Source organism: Pyrgilauda ruficollis, unplaced genomic scaffold (assembly GCF_017590135.1).
Source record: "Pyrgilauda ruficollis isolate IOZ18807 unplaced genomic scaffold, ASM1759013v1 scaffold66, whole genome shotgun sequence".
Taxonomy (NCBI): Eukaryota; Metazoa; Chordata; class Aves; order Passeriformes; family Passeridae; genus Pyrgilauda; species Pyrgilauda ruficollis.
The window spans coordinates 622,129-639,399 of NW_024528377.1; the positions used below are offsets into that span (position 1 = coordinate 622,129).

The 17,271-nt window shown below is 40.0% G+C and overlaps 1 protein-coding gene across 3 annotated transcripts in view; it reads right to left on the reverse strand.

Moving 5' to 3' along the window:
- KDM5A (lysine demethylase 5A) overlaps positions 1-17,271 on the reverse strand; it is a 50,406-nt gene that overhangs the window by 18,876 nt on the left and 14,259 nt on the right. For 2 of the 3 annotated variants that reach the window (XM_041484349.1, XM_041484352.1), the window contains 11 exons: positions 15,055-15,213; positions 12,504-12,623; positions 11,265-11,423; positions 9,528-9,709; positions 7,634-7,796; positions 6,696-6,815; positions 4,888-5,082; positions 4,613-4,794; positions 4,226-4,350; positions 3,896-4,046; positions 958-1,075 (listed from right to left, as the gene is read on the reverse strand). In XM_041484349.1, coding sequence (XP_041340283.1) covers positions 958-1,075; positions 3,896-4,046; positions 4,226-4,350; positions 4,613-4,794; positions 4,888-5,082; positions 6,696-6,815; positions 7,634-7,796; positions 9,528-9,709; positions 11,265-11,423; positions 12,504-12,623; positions 15,055-15,213 — 1,674 coding nt within the window. The remainder of the gene's footprint in view (positions 1-957; positions 1,076-3,895; positions 4,047-4,225; positions 4,351-4,612; positions 4,795-4,887; positions 5,083-6,695; positions 6,816-7,633; positions 7,797-9,527; positions 9,710-11,264; positions 11,424-12,503; positions 12,624-15,054; positions 15,214-17,271) is intronic. The other variant, XM_041484351.1, reaches the window with a different exon arrangement.

A 17,271-nucleotide genomic window follows, 5' to 3' on the forward strand; every position in this document is an offset into this window, starting at 1 on the left:
GAACAGTTTATATAAAATTCGTGAATGAAGGACATAAACACTAACAAACACTTACGGAAAAGGGACCTTCTAAAAAAAAACTAAATTATTTTTAAACTGTATGTTTGGCTATGTAGCACTAGCAGCACCTATGGTAATGTACAGGATTTCAGGCCTTCTGTCTAGTACTATACAACACATGGAAAACTGTACAAGCAGAGCATGCAGGTTAATAAATGATTAACATATATCTCAGGAAGCATTTCTCTAGGCATCTTTATTAAGGATGTTGCTCAAGGAGTTTTCTACAAGTTGGTTAGTAGGTGAAATGCTGTTAAGTATTCCATCACCAGTGACAGAGAAACAAATTAAGACTGCTGCTGAAAACACTTGCTATGATGCAGAGTGCCAGAATGATAAATGGTAATAGCAGCCAGGGGAATCAGTATGATCTGGATTACTTATTAGTCTAGATTCATTCAGAGACAGGTGTAAAGATCTATATGAAGGGCAAGAAATGCAGGCCATGCATACAGATTAAGAAGGCTGTAGCCTGGAAAGCAAGGCTGAGATTTATGGAATAACTAACAATGTGGCACTGCTTTCCTGCTGCCCTGAAAAAGCACACCAGTGTAACCCTCAGAGGTTTCTACAAAAATATATAGGTAGGATTTAGCCAGAAACTTAAGCTCTGCAGAGAGCATGAATGATGATGGAATAAGAGTAACTGATTCAGAGATTTAGAACTGGGCTGTCTGGACAGTGACAGGGGAAGGGGATCTTCCATATTTGTTTAGCTGCATCACCACATCTGATAACGCCTGTTGTACCAGGCACCTGGAAAAAGTGCACATATATTTTACGTCAGAAGCTCTTCATCCTCTACACCAGGCAAACTGTCTGTTTAAAAAACATACTACCACAAAACCAGAGCAAAGTAAAAGGCACACCATTATCAAGGAGCAGATGCAATCTTACCTTTACTTGTCGGGCCTGGCTGATAACACATGGCAAGCTGAACAGCTGCTGCACAAATGCTTTAAGCTCCTCCATAGTCAGCTTGGTCCGTGTCCTTCCACTGTCTTGGCTCACTCTGCTGTACAAATGGGCATAATTAAGTATTAGGTGAGAGATAAGATGATGATCTTTGGATTTATTCACAGTGATAGAAATTATCAGGATTACTGAGATGTTACCAAAAGCATTTAGTCACCTAAGAACTCAAAGAAAAATGTAACTTGAACTCAACAAGAATTCCAAAATCCTGAAAACAAAATTTAATACAATCCCCTAAGCCCCTTCAGGATCATTTACTCTGCCCTTCAGAGGTACAATTGTCTAGGCGAGTTCCAAACTGAGTTTGTTACAAATAGAAGAATATAGCCCCATAAAGTCTGCTTTAGGCAGTTCAGGAAGTTGTGCACTGTGCCAGGCACTGACAAGAAGTGTGAGATAACTAACAGCAACAAGCCCTGAACACAAGTCTTATGATCTAGTGCTTTCTTTCTTGTAGCCAGAGAACTGCTGAAACTGACCTTGCAACAGAGGACTGATATTCAGTGGGACAGGCTCTGCAAAGACATTTCCATTATATATCACTTGAAGCAAGTGTAACAAGCCCACTGAATGGAGTAAAAGACTTAAAAGTGACACACTGCATAAATTAAATACTTGGTGTACAGATCACTGGCAGGCACAACTTCCCAAGTACAACAGATTTCAAATACTGAAGAGCTGTTCCCTGCTAATGAATCTACATTTGAATACCACAAAAATAGTAAAGAAATTCTATCTTATGCTATGGACTTACATAATGTTGTAAATGTAAAATTTAGATTAATGATCAAATATAATTACACACCAGCTAAACCTCAGAGGGGAATAAAGAATCCTGCAGGCTTTGATTTGCTCCAACAGACAGTGATGAGGAGCAGCGGCTGCAGCAGACCTGCTGTGCCCCCAAAATCCCTGCGTGAGGGCAATGGGGTAGAGGGCTCCAAGGGACAAAACTGAGGGAGGGGACACTCAGCAGTGTCACACTGGCATTCTAGCCTTAGTCCAACCACTGTCACAGCAAAAGATGCTGCACAAAAAGGTGCAATTATGCCTCACTCACAACATCCAGGAGAAGGTAAAGATCTAGGACTAGAATAATGGACAGAACTTCACAGCTATATATTATCCATTTTTGGGGTTTATTCAGAAAGGGATGGATAAGGCACAGATTTTCTTCTACTGCATTTGACCATGAGTTTATTGCTGCATTAACCCCTGCCAAATGGCTCTGTTTGAGCACTTGTTTTTAATTTGCTTTTTTAATAACCTAATCCTTTTTGTAAAAGTGATCCTTCTCCAGGTATTAAATATGAACAAAAATGTTACAGAAGCAGCTGAACGTGACCTTTATAATTACACTGCCTAGCACTGTTCAAAGAAGTTTCAGTATCTTCCTCAAACCTCAATTTTGTAAAATATTTTTAGTTACCATACAACAGCCCTCAAATGTATATATAAGCCTTTTGTGGCCTCAAAATTCTTTTATCTTTACATCAGACATGACACTGAAAGTATCAAAATCCTTCTACCCCCTGTCTTTCTTGGGGTAGCTCTGGAAACCCACCAAATAACTAACTGAAGAGTTATTTCTTCTTACATATATATATAGATATATATCTGAGCAACTGTTGAGAGAGGGCTGTCATACTCCAACAGCAGGAGGAAGAGGAGGAAGCAGCACCAGACCAGGAACACCTGGGAGCTACCAAAATAATTTTACTTGACTACAACAGAGCAATGCAGCCCCTGTCATGCTGTTTCCCTCACCTGGATCAGAGTTCTAAGTGAGTAATACCTCTGTGGCAGTGGGGTTCTACAAGCAATAAAAAACAATCAGGAGAGCCTTCTTTAACCTCCAAATACAGAAAAAATGCTTCTCTATTGTGTAACAGTTTTCCAGTTGGAACAGACTGTTACACTTGGATCTGTGGTGCAACTAACATTTTAGTGTTCAAATTCAAGCAATTATGATATATGCATTATGTTCTGTGTAGCAAAATTGTGCATTATAATTAACAAGGTATTTACTTTTTACTCTCTCAAAATGTCTTCAGTAATACACAGAAACCACACAGGCAAAAAATACAACCAACCACAAAACCAAATCTTATCCTCAACAGAGGAACTACAAGCTACATAAATTTACTGTACAACTGCTGCCGCAAGAATTACAGTCACCTCACTGAGCTATTTTCTATTGACTTATTATTCAGTGCACAATACATACAGGATAGAAGGAAGAACATGCTCCTGGAAGCTCATGAGAGCAGAACACAGAACACGGATATCCATCAGACTGCTGAGGCAGGGCCAGGCACGGCAGGCAGCACAGAGAACCAAGGGAGTTCCACTGCCCCAAGTCACTGAGGCAAGCCACTACCTTTCAGCCACACATCACTGCCTCCCATGGTCCTTCCCAAAAAGTACCAGACTGGCTCAAACCATGGACTGCTTTTGCCCTCCATACTGCTTTGCTCCCCCAGCACAAAAAATCCAAAAGGATTTTTGTCACAAACACCCAAAGTCAAAACTTACTTTCATTGCATTTCTACCTCCAGCTGTCTCTCCCTACAAGCAAAATACTTCATCAGCACTGAAACACAACTTCTCCAAAGGATTTCACGTTCAGTACATAAGTCAGCTGAAAGCAGAATGCTTATAACATTCCAACTAAGCCCACCTTTGGGCCCTTTGTGCCACTGTATCTGCCTCCACCCCTCCCTATCTCTCAGTGAGTTGAAGGGAAAGGAAGCACTGAAAGAAGCTTGCACACAGTAAGACCTCAGGGTTTTTAACTCTTCCAAGTCCAATCAAGTAAGAAAGAGGCAGATGGAAAGTACTGAAAAACTGCCTGTCTCACCTGTGTTTTTGCTTTTTGCTCAGAAGCAGCTGTGCTACTGAAGCACAGGTCTCTGCTTCTTTCACAGCGTCTCGGAGCCTGCGGAAAAGATCGTTCTCCGGGTATTTCCTGTCTTCAGCATCCTCCAACATTACTCTCAGCTCAATCACATCTGTAATAAGAGCACATAAATTATTTGTATGCAAAAAAGAGAGAAATTTTAGATGGCTTCAATGGCCTTCAATCAAGGTTCCAACAGCATAATTCAATTTGAAATGCACAATGTTAATGAGAGGACAGAACACATGTAGGAGTTTCAGGACATCCTATTAAGAATGACAGAAGTCTGACCTTTCTTGTGGTTGAGATTGGCAGACAGAGCCTCTGTAACTCTACTGACCCAAGTGTCGTAAGACTGTGCTCTAACCTTCACTCCATACAACAAAGAAGGAAGGTCTTCTAGTGGATAGCGGTACCTGAAGGTATGGAAAAAAAAGACAGAAAAAGTATTAATGCCCACATCAAAGTCAGGATATTAATAATGAGTTTTTCCAGCTACAGCAAGGCCAGAAAAACAGTACATGTACAACACCTGTTCACCTAGGAACCAAGAGACAAAGAGGATAAAATACTCCCTAAATGAAGGAGAAAAAAAGTGTGACCCAATGTATTTGGCCACTGGGCTACAGCAAGCTATTAGACAGGGAAGAAAAGTGGAGACAAAATAACCCAGTGTACCTTAGACATTTCTTCTGCATGGGACAGGGACATAAATCAGAAGGATGATACAAGCACACCAGGCGCTCAGGATTACAGGAACACGTAAGAGCTGACAGGAAGCACGTGGTTCTGCAAGCTGTGCACTGACGTTCATCATCTGGAACCAGCTCAAACACCTCTTCTTCAGACATCAACACTCCCTGACAAGAAGAATTAGCCACTTGCTCAAAAATTCTAATGCAAGCAGGGGGAGAGGGAAGCAGAAAGTTCTTTTGCAAGCATTTATTACTCACCATCTGTACAACAGACTCCCTCAGCCGTGTCTCTTCCTCTATCAGTAGAGTCATCTCCTTGCAGACCATGGCAGCCAGCCCCACATCCAGGCACTCTGGATCTGCAGCCATCTTGAAGATCAGCTCTTCGTGGGAGAAAACACAGTGACGTCCCAGCCTTCGGTAGTGACTCACACACTGACGTCCAATGGGCAGCTAAAAAAACACATCATCATCATTCAGGGGAAAAAAAACCATCTCTCAGCTCCCACTTTCCTCCCTTTGACAAAAACTGGGAAAAGACAGACTAAGAGTTCTCTTTGATGGAACAGAGAAAATTCTGTGGCATTCACATTCTCTGAACAGAGAGAGAGAGAAAATTCTCTCTCAGGTTTTTTCCTGGAGAAGCACAGAGAGAAGAAGAGAAAACAATTCTTATCTCTACTTGCTGCTCCTATTGTTTTTGCACATGTGGAATGTGTTAGGAAGATTGTTTACCTGAAGGGAGTTCTTAATTGGATTCTGGTGATGGCTGTTTATATTAATGGGCCTATTGGGTCAAAGCTGTGTCCTGGTTGTCTCAAGACAGCCATGGGTTTTTCTTTAGTATGTATCTTGGTATAGTATAACACAGTATCCTTTTAGCATTCTTTAATATAATATAGTACAATGTAACATAATATAGTTTAATAAAGCCATTGTTCAGCATTCTGAATCAATGGAGTCAGATGCCAATCATTCCCAGACATTGGGGTTGCCCTGTATTCAGTAAGATTCTAACAACCTTAAAATCATGTCACAGATGAGGACAAAGAGGGCATCAATGCTAGGGAGGGGCATCTCCCATAACCTTATGCACCTAACGTAGAGACAAAAGTTTATACTTGTCCTAAGCTCTTTTTACTTCCAGTGGCAAGAAACTGACACCAAGGAGAAGTCATCTGATCTACACTAAGGTGAATACATTCCCCCCTGGATATGACTGTGCTTGGACATAGCCATTTAACCTTAAGATTCCTACAGTTAACCAAAACTGGTATCACTCATTTTGTGCCGTTTAAAGCAAAAAGATGCTAAATTATTTTGCTGCAGATATTTCTGGTTACATTTTACATAAGCAAAGGAAATTTCACATGGCTGGTGCAAGTTAAGCAGATTTTCACAGAAGTTACACTCATATTCCATCATGAGTGCTGGAGGAAAAAATAAAGAGCCCTGACACACTGCCAGTCCTGCAGGCAAATTTTCTGATAAAAGAATAAAAGTCTCTGAAAAAGGGCTACAATTTCCATTGGTAGTTTAAAAACAAAGCTAGAGACAGATAAACTAGAGATGAGATCATAATTTTCAACTGTAAACCCTGGATAGTAACAGAACACTCCTTTGACAATTTCCTGAACAATCCACATGAGCTATGCACTGATGTGGCACAGCTATCAGAACAGCACTAACATGATTAAAAGGCACAATGAACTGGCACAAAGGAGAAACAAAGATTGTTATAAGCTTATCTCCAACATGCAAATGACAATAGTACTTCAAAACAGGACACAGATTCAGAAAGTGGCATCACAGCTAAAGGTACTGTGAGATCCCACTTTTTGGTTAACCAATAATTAAAAAGGAAGAACATGTGCCCAAAGTTTCAGTTTGAAGTTGCCTAAAATTACAATTATTTTGTATAATGAAACTTCCCTCAGTTTCTAACTGCTGTCCCAAGAACTAAAAACATAAAATACACTATTTCACTGAAAAGAGTGTTCAGGTAGTTAAGTTACTAACACACCACCTGCAGAAGTCACATAGCAAATATATACAAAAGAACAGACCCAGTCAGCAGTGCAGAAGTTCACAGCTTCAGCAAAGTTATATCCCTGGTTAAATCCAGAGTGATAGGCACGAGGAAAGGTCACAACAAACTCGCCAGCACACTGATTTGTCCTGAAAACCTAAAAAAGGGAGGATAAAGGAAAGAAAAAATATATAACATGCAACAGCTTAAGACACAAAAATACAAGATGTTTGAATACCAGTTTCTGTACCCATAGATCACCACAGGCAGCACAGCTACCCCAATAGTGGTAATGATTGTTTTTGCCTTCTGAGCATGAATACTCAATTTACAGCCTTTTTCACAAAGAGCTGAATATATAAACCAACAGTTGAAAACTGTCTTTATGAATCCCAAAAAGGATGTTTCTCTATCATCATTTAATCCATTGTACCACAAAGTGCAAAAGCTTCTGGAAAAAAGTTTATGGTTTGCTTTGTTGGGGTATTTGCCAGGGAAGCAATTTATCCTAAGACAAAAGCAAATGATAGTGACTGCTGCTTAGAGGTCTGCAGTCAATTGTGTTTGGTCAGAAAACATTTTGTAATGCTGAGATTTCTACTGAAAGTAAGACAAGTATTTTACTGTCAAGAGCTTTTAAAGGCATTTCAGGCAAACTTGCTGTTACACAAGGGAGGGGATTTTTTAATTAAAAATTAACTGTAATACACAGCATATGATTGTTCTGGAAGGTATTTTATGTAGGAAGCTTGGCACACTCACTTCTATTACAAGAAAATTTAAATTTCCTGGTTAGCCTAGGGAAGAGTCTAGAAAACAGCTTTAAAAAACACCCCATAAGTAATGAATATGCAAATGCCTACCATAAAAATTCTTCAGAGTTATGCCAAACCATTGTTATACAAATCTGGCAGAGAATGAAAAAAAGAGAGCACATAGGAGTACTTATGTAAAAAATGCTTGTGTGCTACTCACTGGTACACCATGTTCCATCAGCACATTGGGGTTCATAATAGTGACCAGCTGATGCAGGAGATCAGGCTGGGATTCAAAGAGCTCAGGAGCCAATTCCTTCATCACATCTTCCAGCTGCTCTGCTGCATGAGAGGGCACACCATACCACGTCTTCGGCTCTCCCCTACCGAAACACAAGCACAGGAATGAACCCAAGGGAGAGGGAACTGATGGTGCCACCCAGCTGTAAAGCACACCTCACAGCCAGCAGCACTGTCCTCATGAGCCATTTTACACCTAGATTAAAAAAATGTCTTTAATCAACATGCATCTTCTTCAGGATGTATTACTCTAATCTAAAAAATCAGTTACACTCCAACACAATTCTCAACATACTTGGCAGTAGATTTGCCTTGACAAGCTTAACATGGAAGGTAATTGTCACCATGCTCCCCAAAGGGGTAAAATGGGAAATTATTTTCCTTCAGAAAGAAGGAATTAGGTTTAATAAACAAAATGTTGGCTGTCACGCCTACAGTCTAAAAAAGATCATGGTACTCCTCCATTCAATTAGGCTGAGAGTAGTCTTATTCCTAAAACCAACAGAACAGTATACCAGCCAGAGGAGTAAAATACATGCCATCTCTCTAATACGCCTAACTAATTACTAAAAACCTGGGATCCACTGGATCATTAAGGTGAAAAATGCCAAATAACCTGGATTAGTCAAGTACGAGGGAACAAAAATATTAACAGGACCAAAACTAACCAAATAATCAATCAAGCATTATTCCAGTCCTTTCTTAACCAAAACAAACTGCCAAGACCTAGCATCTAGAATGAGATTTTTAAATATACATATTTAAAATACATATACAGCTGAGATTTATTTTTAAAACCTGTTTTACTACATTTTGTTAAGCACAAGCAGGTGGAGTCTGCTTACTCAGCCCTACGGCCATGGATTATCCCAGAGGCTGGAGCATTTCCGGCGGTTCCGGCGGGCTGCGGTGCCCCCTGCTGGCGGCACCCGGCAATGCCGGCCGGACGGACACACGGAGCCGCCCGACGGACACACGGAGCCGCTCAGCAGCAGCTCAACCGGGAGCAACAGTAATAATGCCCTTCCCGAGCTTGCCGATCAGAGCTGGCTAGCAAACACGCTTCTTCAAAAATGTGCAGCTGTGGTTTGAAGGCCATCAGCTCATCTCTCCCAGATGTCCAGCAACCTTTGTAAAGTCTCCCACAGCTCCTTCCCCGCCACTGTCTTCCCCTCTGCTCCACTCTGTCTGACAGACTGGGAATACTGGCAATTCCCGTAGTTAATCTATCACTAGTCTTCTATTCACAGAAAAGATGAACAGCACAACACTTCCAGGACTGTTCCAAATGGCAGAATTACTTCCAAATTTCTCTTTATAAGGAGTATTCCCATGTATACATGGATCTGCTGCTGAACAGTCAACTGATGCCTCCAAAAGCCATGAGACAGCAGACTCCACTTCTAGCACACAGACATCCCAACTTTAAACCATAAAGCAGGGAACCAGTAAACTCTTAACTCGGTTCTGAATGAAAAAACTTTCGTAAAAAAGATAGGATCCTGTAAAGCACAATTCTATGGTGACACTGGAATGTTGGGCACACAAGAATATTTCATCAGTTAATGAGAAGCACTAATATGCTTGTCCTGGGTTTGCCTTAATTGAATGCTTTGCCTTCAACCCACTACAATGCTTTAAAAAGCATCTGTATTCAGCTTCAATCAGCCACAGCTAAGAACACACACCACTCTGCACATCTATCTTTTCATTTACACATGTCCTCAGTGTGCAGAGGCACTTTGAAGTAGAACTACAAACTTCCTAAAGCCAACAGGGCAGTGTAAGGTAGATGCACAGAGGACAGCCCATACCAATGCAGGTAGTTGATTGAATAGCTCCAGTGGTCTTCAATATGCCAGCAGAAGGAGGAGAAGCACATCCCCACATACAGCCAGGGCACCTTCATGCCAGAGATGTCTGCATTGATATGAGCAAGGACTGACTGCTCCAGAATGGGCATGTTGTTCAAGTTCCAACCAGAGAGAGCATAATCCTGCCAAAAGAAGAAAATTTGAACAAATCAGAAGAATATTAAGGACACCAAGTCCAGAAAAGGAAAGTACAAATGAAAACATCAGCCTATCCATTTCTATAGTAGATAATGGGATATTTCCTGCAACAATGAAACATCAAACCCAGAAATAATTCCTTAAAAACCGTAGTCATCAAATAATCACACTAGGATTTTAGTAACAGTCCTAGTATTTCAACATAGCCCATCTTCTTTGGATCAAGGCTTATACACTTAAGTTTTGGTTTCTTCTCCGTCACAAGAGATGCTTTTCTGGTGGAACAAAATACCAGCAATACCAAAAGAAGAACTAAAGATAGAAGTCTTCAGTAATACAGGACAACTTAAAATTGTACACAACACAGTGAATCTCATGTCACTATTTCAGCTTTTTTTTAACACCCATTTTACCATGCTGCACTTCATGTTGATCTACTGTATGGATTACTTTAGAAAGTTTTCTCACAGAAAGACATTCCTACACACTCCTTTTTGAAAGGACAGCATCACCTGTTAAGCACTCTCACCTTTACTTTCAAATACACACAATTTGTTCAAAAAACTATAACGCAGACAGCCTTAAAAGCCCACTACTGTGCTTTAGCATTAATCTACTTTCCACTTTTACAAAAGCTGTAAGCACAGATTGATTGGGATTTTAGGTATAACCCATAGCCGCTGAAAAGACTGGTCAGAGCCTCAGCTCAGCCAAACATTGCTGCTGTTTCCTCTGCTCTGATACTGCAAAGACATTGCAGTGAGTCAGAAGACTTAAGTGATCTGGTTAAGAAATTTTTAAAGTGACTACCTTCATACAAATAGAAGTATCAGTGCTGACTCACTAAGCAGCTACACAATCACAGCACAGCCAACAAAGGTACACACAGGAAGGTGCAGGAAGAGGTGGAAGATGATAGCAAACAGGATTACATCTTCCAGTAAGCAGCAGAAATTGATTTGGGGCTGCATAATCAGGAAACCACACCTTTACTATGCCTGAATTTCAGTGTACAAGCAGCGAGAAAATTGCTTTGCTACAGTAAGGTCTTAGGGAAAATAGTACCAGATGATCTTTACTGAATTTTTTATAACTGAATGCTGTATCTACATCTACATTATTACAGTATACACAGAGAAACAAGGTAAATCCAATTAGTTTGTTTCACCCATTAAGAACATCCTAAGGAGGACAGAATTATGTTTCTGTAACTAACTCTAAAACGAAAAGGTTTGAAACAAGAAAGAAAAAATATTATTAAAGAGTCTCCTCATACTCAGACAAACTGCAACAACTTGCACATCATTGCCTGCTAAGATTAAGTGACAGAAAACAGTGTGACTTAAATCATGAAGCAGACCTTGGTTATCAGCAACCAGATCTGTAACAACCTCAAATATCGGATTAATACCCTGTTCAAAAGGAATGTTAAATATGTACAAAACCCTGAAACAATTTCTTCATTTCTGCCCTAAAGTCTTAATGTGAAATCCTACACAGAGCAAAGAATGGGGTCAGTTTGCACATCCTGTTCCTCACCTCCTCCTCTGGCATCAGCTTTCGTCGGCCATCCTTCACTGGGAAGCCACTCCCAAAGTCCTTGGATGAGATATCGGCCCCATATTCCACAATAACATCTTCTTCTATGCTGCTCACTAATCGCCAGAATTCCTTTTCTACCAGCTCAGTGGGAACCATCTGAAAGTAGACGAGAGGTTATGGTATGTGCAGATAACAAAAATGATAATTCAAGCAATAAATCACTATTAACTCCCCATGAATTTTCATACACCAAGGTCACTCCCCCTCTCCCCTCCATCACTTCCAAGTCATAGTTTTGGTCTGCATTCCTCCATAGTGGCTGGAATGCTTCAGAGAGAAGGAACAAACAAAAGAAGATGGAATCACCAGAAATAGAGCAAAACACAGGGGGAAGAGGAGACAGGCAGCAGAAATCAAGCAGCAAAGAGAACAAATCAGCATACAAATTCCAAACTATTTCAAAGAATAATGACCAGGATTTCTGAACAACAGTAAGGAAATTCACATATAAAACTGTGTTCAGGAGTTTGATCTTCATATAACTGATCACTACTCTTACATGTATTAATTTACAAAGCTTATTCTTAAAATAAGCTTTGTTCCCTGTCCCAAAGTTGTCTTGTAAACTGAAGTCCTTAAAAAGTAGAGGCTTTAGCAAGAATGCCCATAAATTACCAAAGAACCATGAGAGGAGGAAGACCTTGGTGCTGCATGCAGTACACAGGACAGTGGAACTGTGCTAAAGCAGAAATTCTAGTTTGAAAAATGCTGCTTTGATGCATAACAAAAAAACCAAAAAACCCAAAACCACTGTGATTATCAGACAGATTCGGTCTACTGACTTGTCTACAAGAAAATACTGTAAGACAAAGAAAACAAAGATTTATCCTCTGGACAAACTAAACCAAGACAAAAGGCATAGGGAGGGCAGGAAAAGGGCCCCTATGCCAAATGAGCAAGATACTTAGCCCAGTTTATCAAAAAGGCAAGAACATTAACTAGAGTGTGCCCAGTACAGTAAACTAACAAGCAATAAAGCTGTCTGCCCATTGCAGGGAAAGAGTGAAATGAAGTTGAAATGAGACCAGATGCAGTAAGCTAAATAATTTGTTTACATGTTTGAAGCTTATGGTGCCTCTTTAAACAAGGCTAAGATGTCTTAGCAAAAATCCAAGACCAGCTGAAACCTCTTCTCTTTTTCCCTTACAAGGAATCCCAACAAAAGCTGAAACTCACATGGACCGGCATGTTGAAATAATCAGACTTGAAGTTATCAGCCATTTCACCAAAGCTCTGGAGAGTATATTCCCTGACAGCTTGTTCAAATCCAAAGGCCTCTCGGGGTTTGTTGCATTCCTAGGAGACAGAACACAGAAATATTGTTCCCTGCAGCAGACTCTGACACAGTTACATTTTTAGCAAGAAGCCCTAGTGTCCATCTGAGTCCTTACCCAGCACAATAAGCTACCAGGTTTGAGACTTTTCCAGCAGAGGCAGTCACACCACAACGGAAACAGACCAGAATTAACGGCACAGAAGCTAATCTAACCCTGTAACCCCAGGGCTCCACACTTCTGCTTTCCTGTCCAAAGCTACATTTCATCAGCTACTGCTGCCAGCCACAAAGCAAGACTGTGAACAAGATGCTTAGACAGCCACAGGACATTTCTTAGACACACTGGATTCAAGCACCTGCAGAATAACTGCACAGGAACAAACCCCCCAAGGGTTCAGTCTTATCAAGTCAGCAAATCATCAACAGATTTGACACCGTGAAAATATATGATAGGGAAGAGGAAAAAGGAAATTGGAACAGGGCAACACAGGCAACAACAGACATGGCCCATCTGACAAAAAAATCTCCAAGTCCTTCCCTGTTCTATCCCCATTCATCCTGAAAATGAAAAACACTGGTGCACATTTCAGCTCCTCTCCCCACTCATTTTTAACGTGTCCTTCTCAGCTCCTTTGGAACTGACACCATGTTTATATATACAAGCCATATTGGAACACAAAGATCATGTAAAACTATCTAATAGTCAGCTTTTCAGTCACAGAAACAGGACTGGAAAGGAATTCATCAGTAGTTTGTGGTTTTTTTCAAGAGGAACTGTCCTTAGACTATTCCCAACATGTACCAAAGTGGTTCTTAAACTGAGCCTGTGACAGAGAATCTACAACATCTGTGAACACTGTCAAACAATGTTGACCTAAATACATATAAAGAGCCCTTACACTATTCTTCCCAGCTCCTGTTCCAGTACCCTGCTGTAAAATTACATTAAGGATCTGCACACAATTAACATCTAAAGTAAAAACTGAGGCAAAAAGCGCTAGTGAATACTTCAAACATCTTTTTGCTGTTACTTGTTTACTTTCCAGTACACATTACAGTAATCTGTTTTCTCCTACCTCTTACTTCCAACGCCTTTCCAAAACTTTTCAAATACTTTCTGTATCATTTGCTAGTAAAAAATTACTTGGCACCTTATCTTTCCTGGGTTTGTCCCTGCCTGCATTTTTTTCTTGGGTAACATCTATTCCTGTTTTAACCAGCAAAAATGAAATTTCTTGAGTTTCCACATTCCTGAACTGTTGCTGCCACTCTATTTACCACTATAGTCTCTAAATTAACTCCGTATTAGATTGCTGCAGTTTCCTAATTCTTGTTTATTGCTCCATCTTAAGAGAAAATAAAGTAGGTTAATCCACTCTCTGAGCAGCAGCCCAAAGGGAATGTTTCATCTCTTCCCTTGCCCGTAGCTATGAATTTCCACCTTTCTTTAAGCAGCATTTGCCTGAGTTCATGTGAACACCTCATCTCTCAGTGAAGGGTTAGAGCAGTGAGCTGATGCAGCTCCTGTGGCTGCACAACTCTCAAACATCACCATAAGGAACCAGCAGCAGCCAGCACTGGAAGGGCACTAGAAATGCGTGTGCACAACTGCTCCTTTTGGAGCTCCTCAGGAGTGAAAGCCAGTCTTGTAATTACACAGTTACAAACAGTAAGTGTCTTCCTCTGTGTGCACAACTGCTCCTTTTGGAAACAACACTGCCTCAGGAGTGAAAGCCAGTCTTGTAATTACACAGTTACAAACAGTAAGTGTCTTCCTCTGAATCCTACATCTACCACCTTTCTCAGCTTGCAAAATTTGTTTCCTTAAGACAAATACCAAACCAATCAAGTGATGTTTGCGGTCTGTTGATCAATCTCTTAGAACTGGGTACTTCTTCTTTTTTGAGTAATGAAATTCAACTAGCTTCCACTTTCAGAGCCTGAGCAGTTCCTTTTTTAGACTAAACCAAATCTAAAATAGCTACAACAGAACTTTAAATTAGTTGTTTCACTTTCTGATACAGGGCATTCTGAACAATGCCATAATGTCTTTCCAATAATCAAAGCTCCCTGTTATGCCTAAATTTCGTACTTTATTTACTTCATAGTTTACAAATTGTGTCATCATTATGTGGAAACATCCATTATAAGCCTAGTTCTCACCCCTAATTTCACACTTCCACATTATCAAATTGAGTTTCAGCTTTTAATATACCAAGGTCAAATTTTTTACCTGTCACATAGCCACATCAAAAACAAAGGTTATGCCCAAGCTCTAGAAGGAATGTTTCACTCTCCTTATGGCTCATCAACCAGAATTCAAGGCTCATCTTGACAATATTCCAAAACAAACTATGCATTCTACACAGATGGATTGCTGAACTGCTCTTCTTCTGATCTTTCCAGGTACACAAGTATACATACAAAGCTTCAGTAGCTCTTGAACTGTACCTCAGCAACGCACTTTGGACACCTCCAATCACCCTTGGGTACATCAGGAAGAGGAGGAATCAAGCAGAAGGTGTGATAGCTGTCATCACATCCATCACACAGTAGCAGTTTGTCCTCGTTATTTCCTCTACCACAAAATAAGCAAACATAGAGATCAACCTGTGGGGGGGAAAAATAAAAAGTTACAAGAAGTTTGTTATCGAGAGCCCACCTTACTTAAGCTAAGGAAAAAAGGATGATATCCTGAAGTCCAATATATGAGCATCAACCCCGGATTTTGAAAAGTATTGATAAGGACAGCTTCTGTTTCATTCCCAAAGCAGCACTATGTGGGAGCAGGAGGACCTTGGGTGCTGTAAAATAACTATCCAGCTCAGCTGGACTGTCTTCTGCTATCTAACTCAAGCAGCATCTCACTCGTGTTATTCTAAGGCAAAAGTTACAGTTTTTACAACTCCCTCTCTTCAGCCTTCTTATAATGGAAAACAACTTAAACTAAATCTCTACAAAGACTGCATGGCTAAGGAAAATCTCCAAAAGGTATTTCAGAAATATATACATCATCACTTGCAACAGTACAGCGGTATCTTTGTAACGAAAAAGAGATCATAAAATCCACAAACCGACAGATTTCAATCTAGAAATTCACAAGGAAGCAAAGAAACCACAAGTAGAAGTACCAGCTTCTTTCTCATTTTTTTCCAAAGCAAATAATAAAAACTCTGAATTATAAGAGAGAAGCATTAATCCCAATACAACAGCAAACAGTTTTTGGAAGTTGTACAAGATAGTCTCTCAACAAGAACAACACTGACTGGGAGACATTCTCTGGAGTCAGAAAGAAAACCATATGAAAATATTTCAAATTTTCTTTGCTCTAGCTTCCTGTAGAGTGCAAAGAACTTTAATTAATAGATATTTAACATAATTCTGAAGAGGTGTAACAATCTAAATTTTAAAAACCTGGGTATTACATTATCTTTGCTAAAAAATTACCTTCTGTATAAACTTTTACTAACAGCATGAACTTCATGAATGACACCTACTCCAAATTCTGCTACTACTTCCACCAGCCCCTGCCAATTCAGGCTGTGTGTATTTCGTTCACACAGCTCAAAATAACACCAGAAGAGGTGGGGCTGTGTTTGGTGGGGTCTGTTAATTTAATCAAGATGTCACAAAAACATGTGCATTTCAGCTGATTAGGCTCAGGTGGATTAAATAGTTAATGAGAAACCCATCTCGAGTTACAGTGGCCTAGTTAAGTATGCAACCTCCTAGCTATGCAGTAATATACTTCTTCAGGAGACTGCTCAGGTTTCTTAAGAAACTATTTTAAAAAATAATGCAGCTCTACTCAGAGGCATATCATTTTCCCCTATTAAAAAAACCCCACACACTCACCCTCATGGAACATTATGTCTGTCCAAAGCACCAAACCAGCTGCTTTTGCTGTGACTACATGGAAGGGAGGGAGGGTATCTCAGCAAGCACTTTCACATTCTCTTCCCAAAACTTAGTAGTGTATGAAAATGGCAATCCTAAGTTTTCTGTGGTCCTCACTAGCTACCTCTCACTAGTAATACCTTCTTCTCTCTAAATTCCTATTAACATATGCAACCTCTATGTTAGCATAAGTGATGATGTGGCAACTACAAAAACTGCATTGAAATAGATATTCACAACAAGCAGACCTGTGATTATGCAATAACCACAAAAAATCCTGCTAGCCATGTAATAAAACAGTGTAACACTATGATGATATCTAATTATATGCATTAGGGGGAGAGAAGGAGATAAAAAGGTGTATTTTATCTCCCAGTTAGTAATTCACTATGGGAGTAAATCATACAGGACTCCATTTTCCTCATGGTGGAAAAAACTTATTCTTTATCCACATAACTCCTTTTTATACACCTTTACAGACCTCGTGTGGGACTCCAATTGGTTAGTAGTTTTCTTCTCAATTACTTCCACTGGTTAGTAACAAGTTGTTATTCTGTATTGATTGGTCACTCAAAGTCTCGGTGTCTATGTGCAGGAACAGTTGTTTGTGAAAGATAATTTTCATTTTTCTATCTAATGGTGCAAAACCAGTTTATGCAGGTGGAGGTTATTTTTTTTACCCAGGAATAGATTATTATGTTAACAAATTGCTCACAAGAGGATTGCTTTCACATGGGAACTTGCAAAATGCTAGCTCTGACAAGGCCAGAC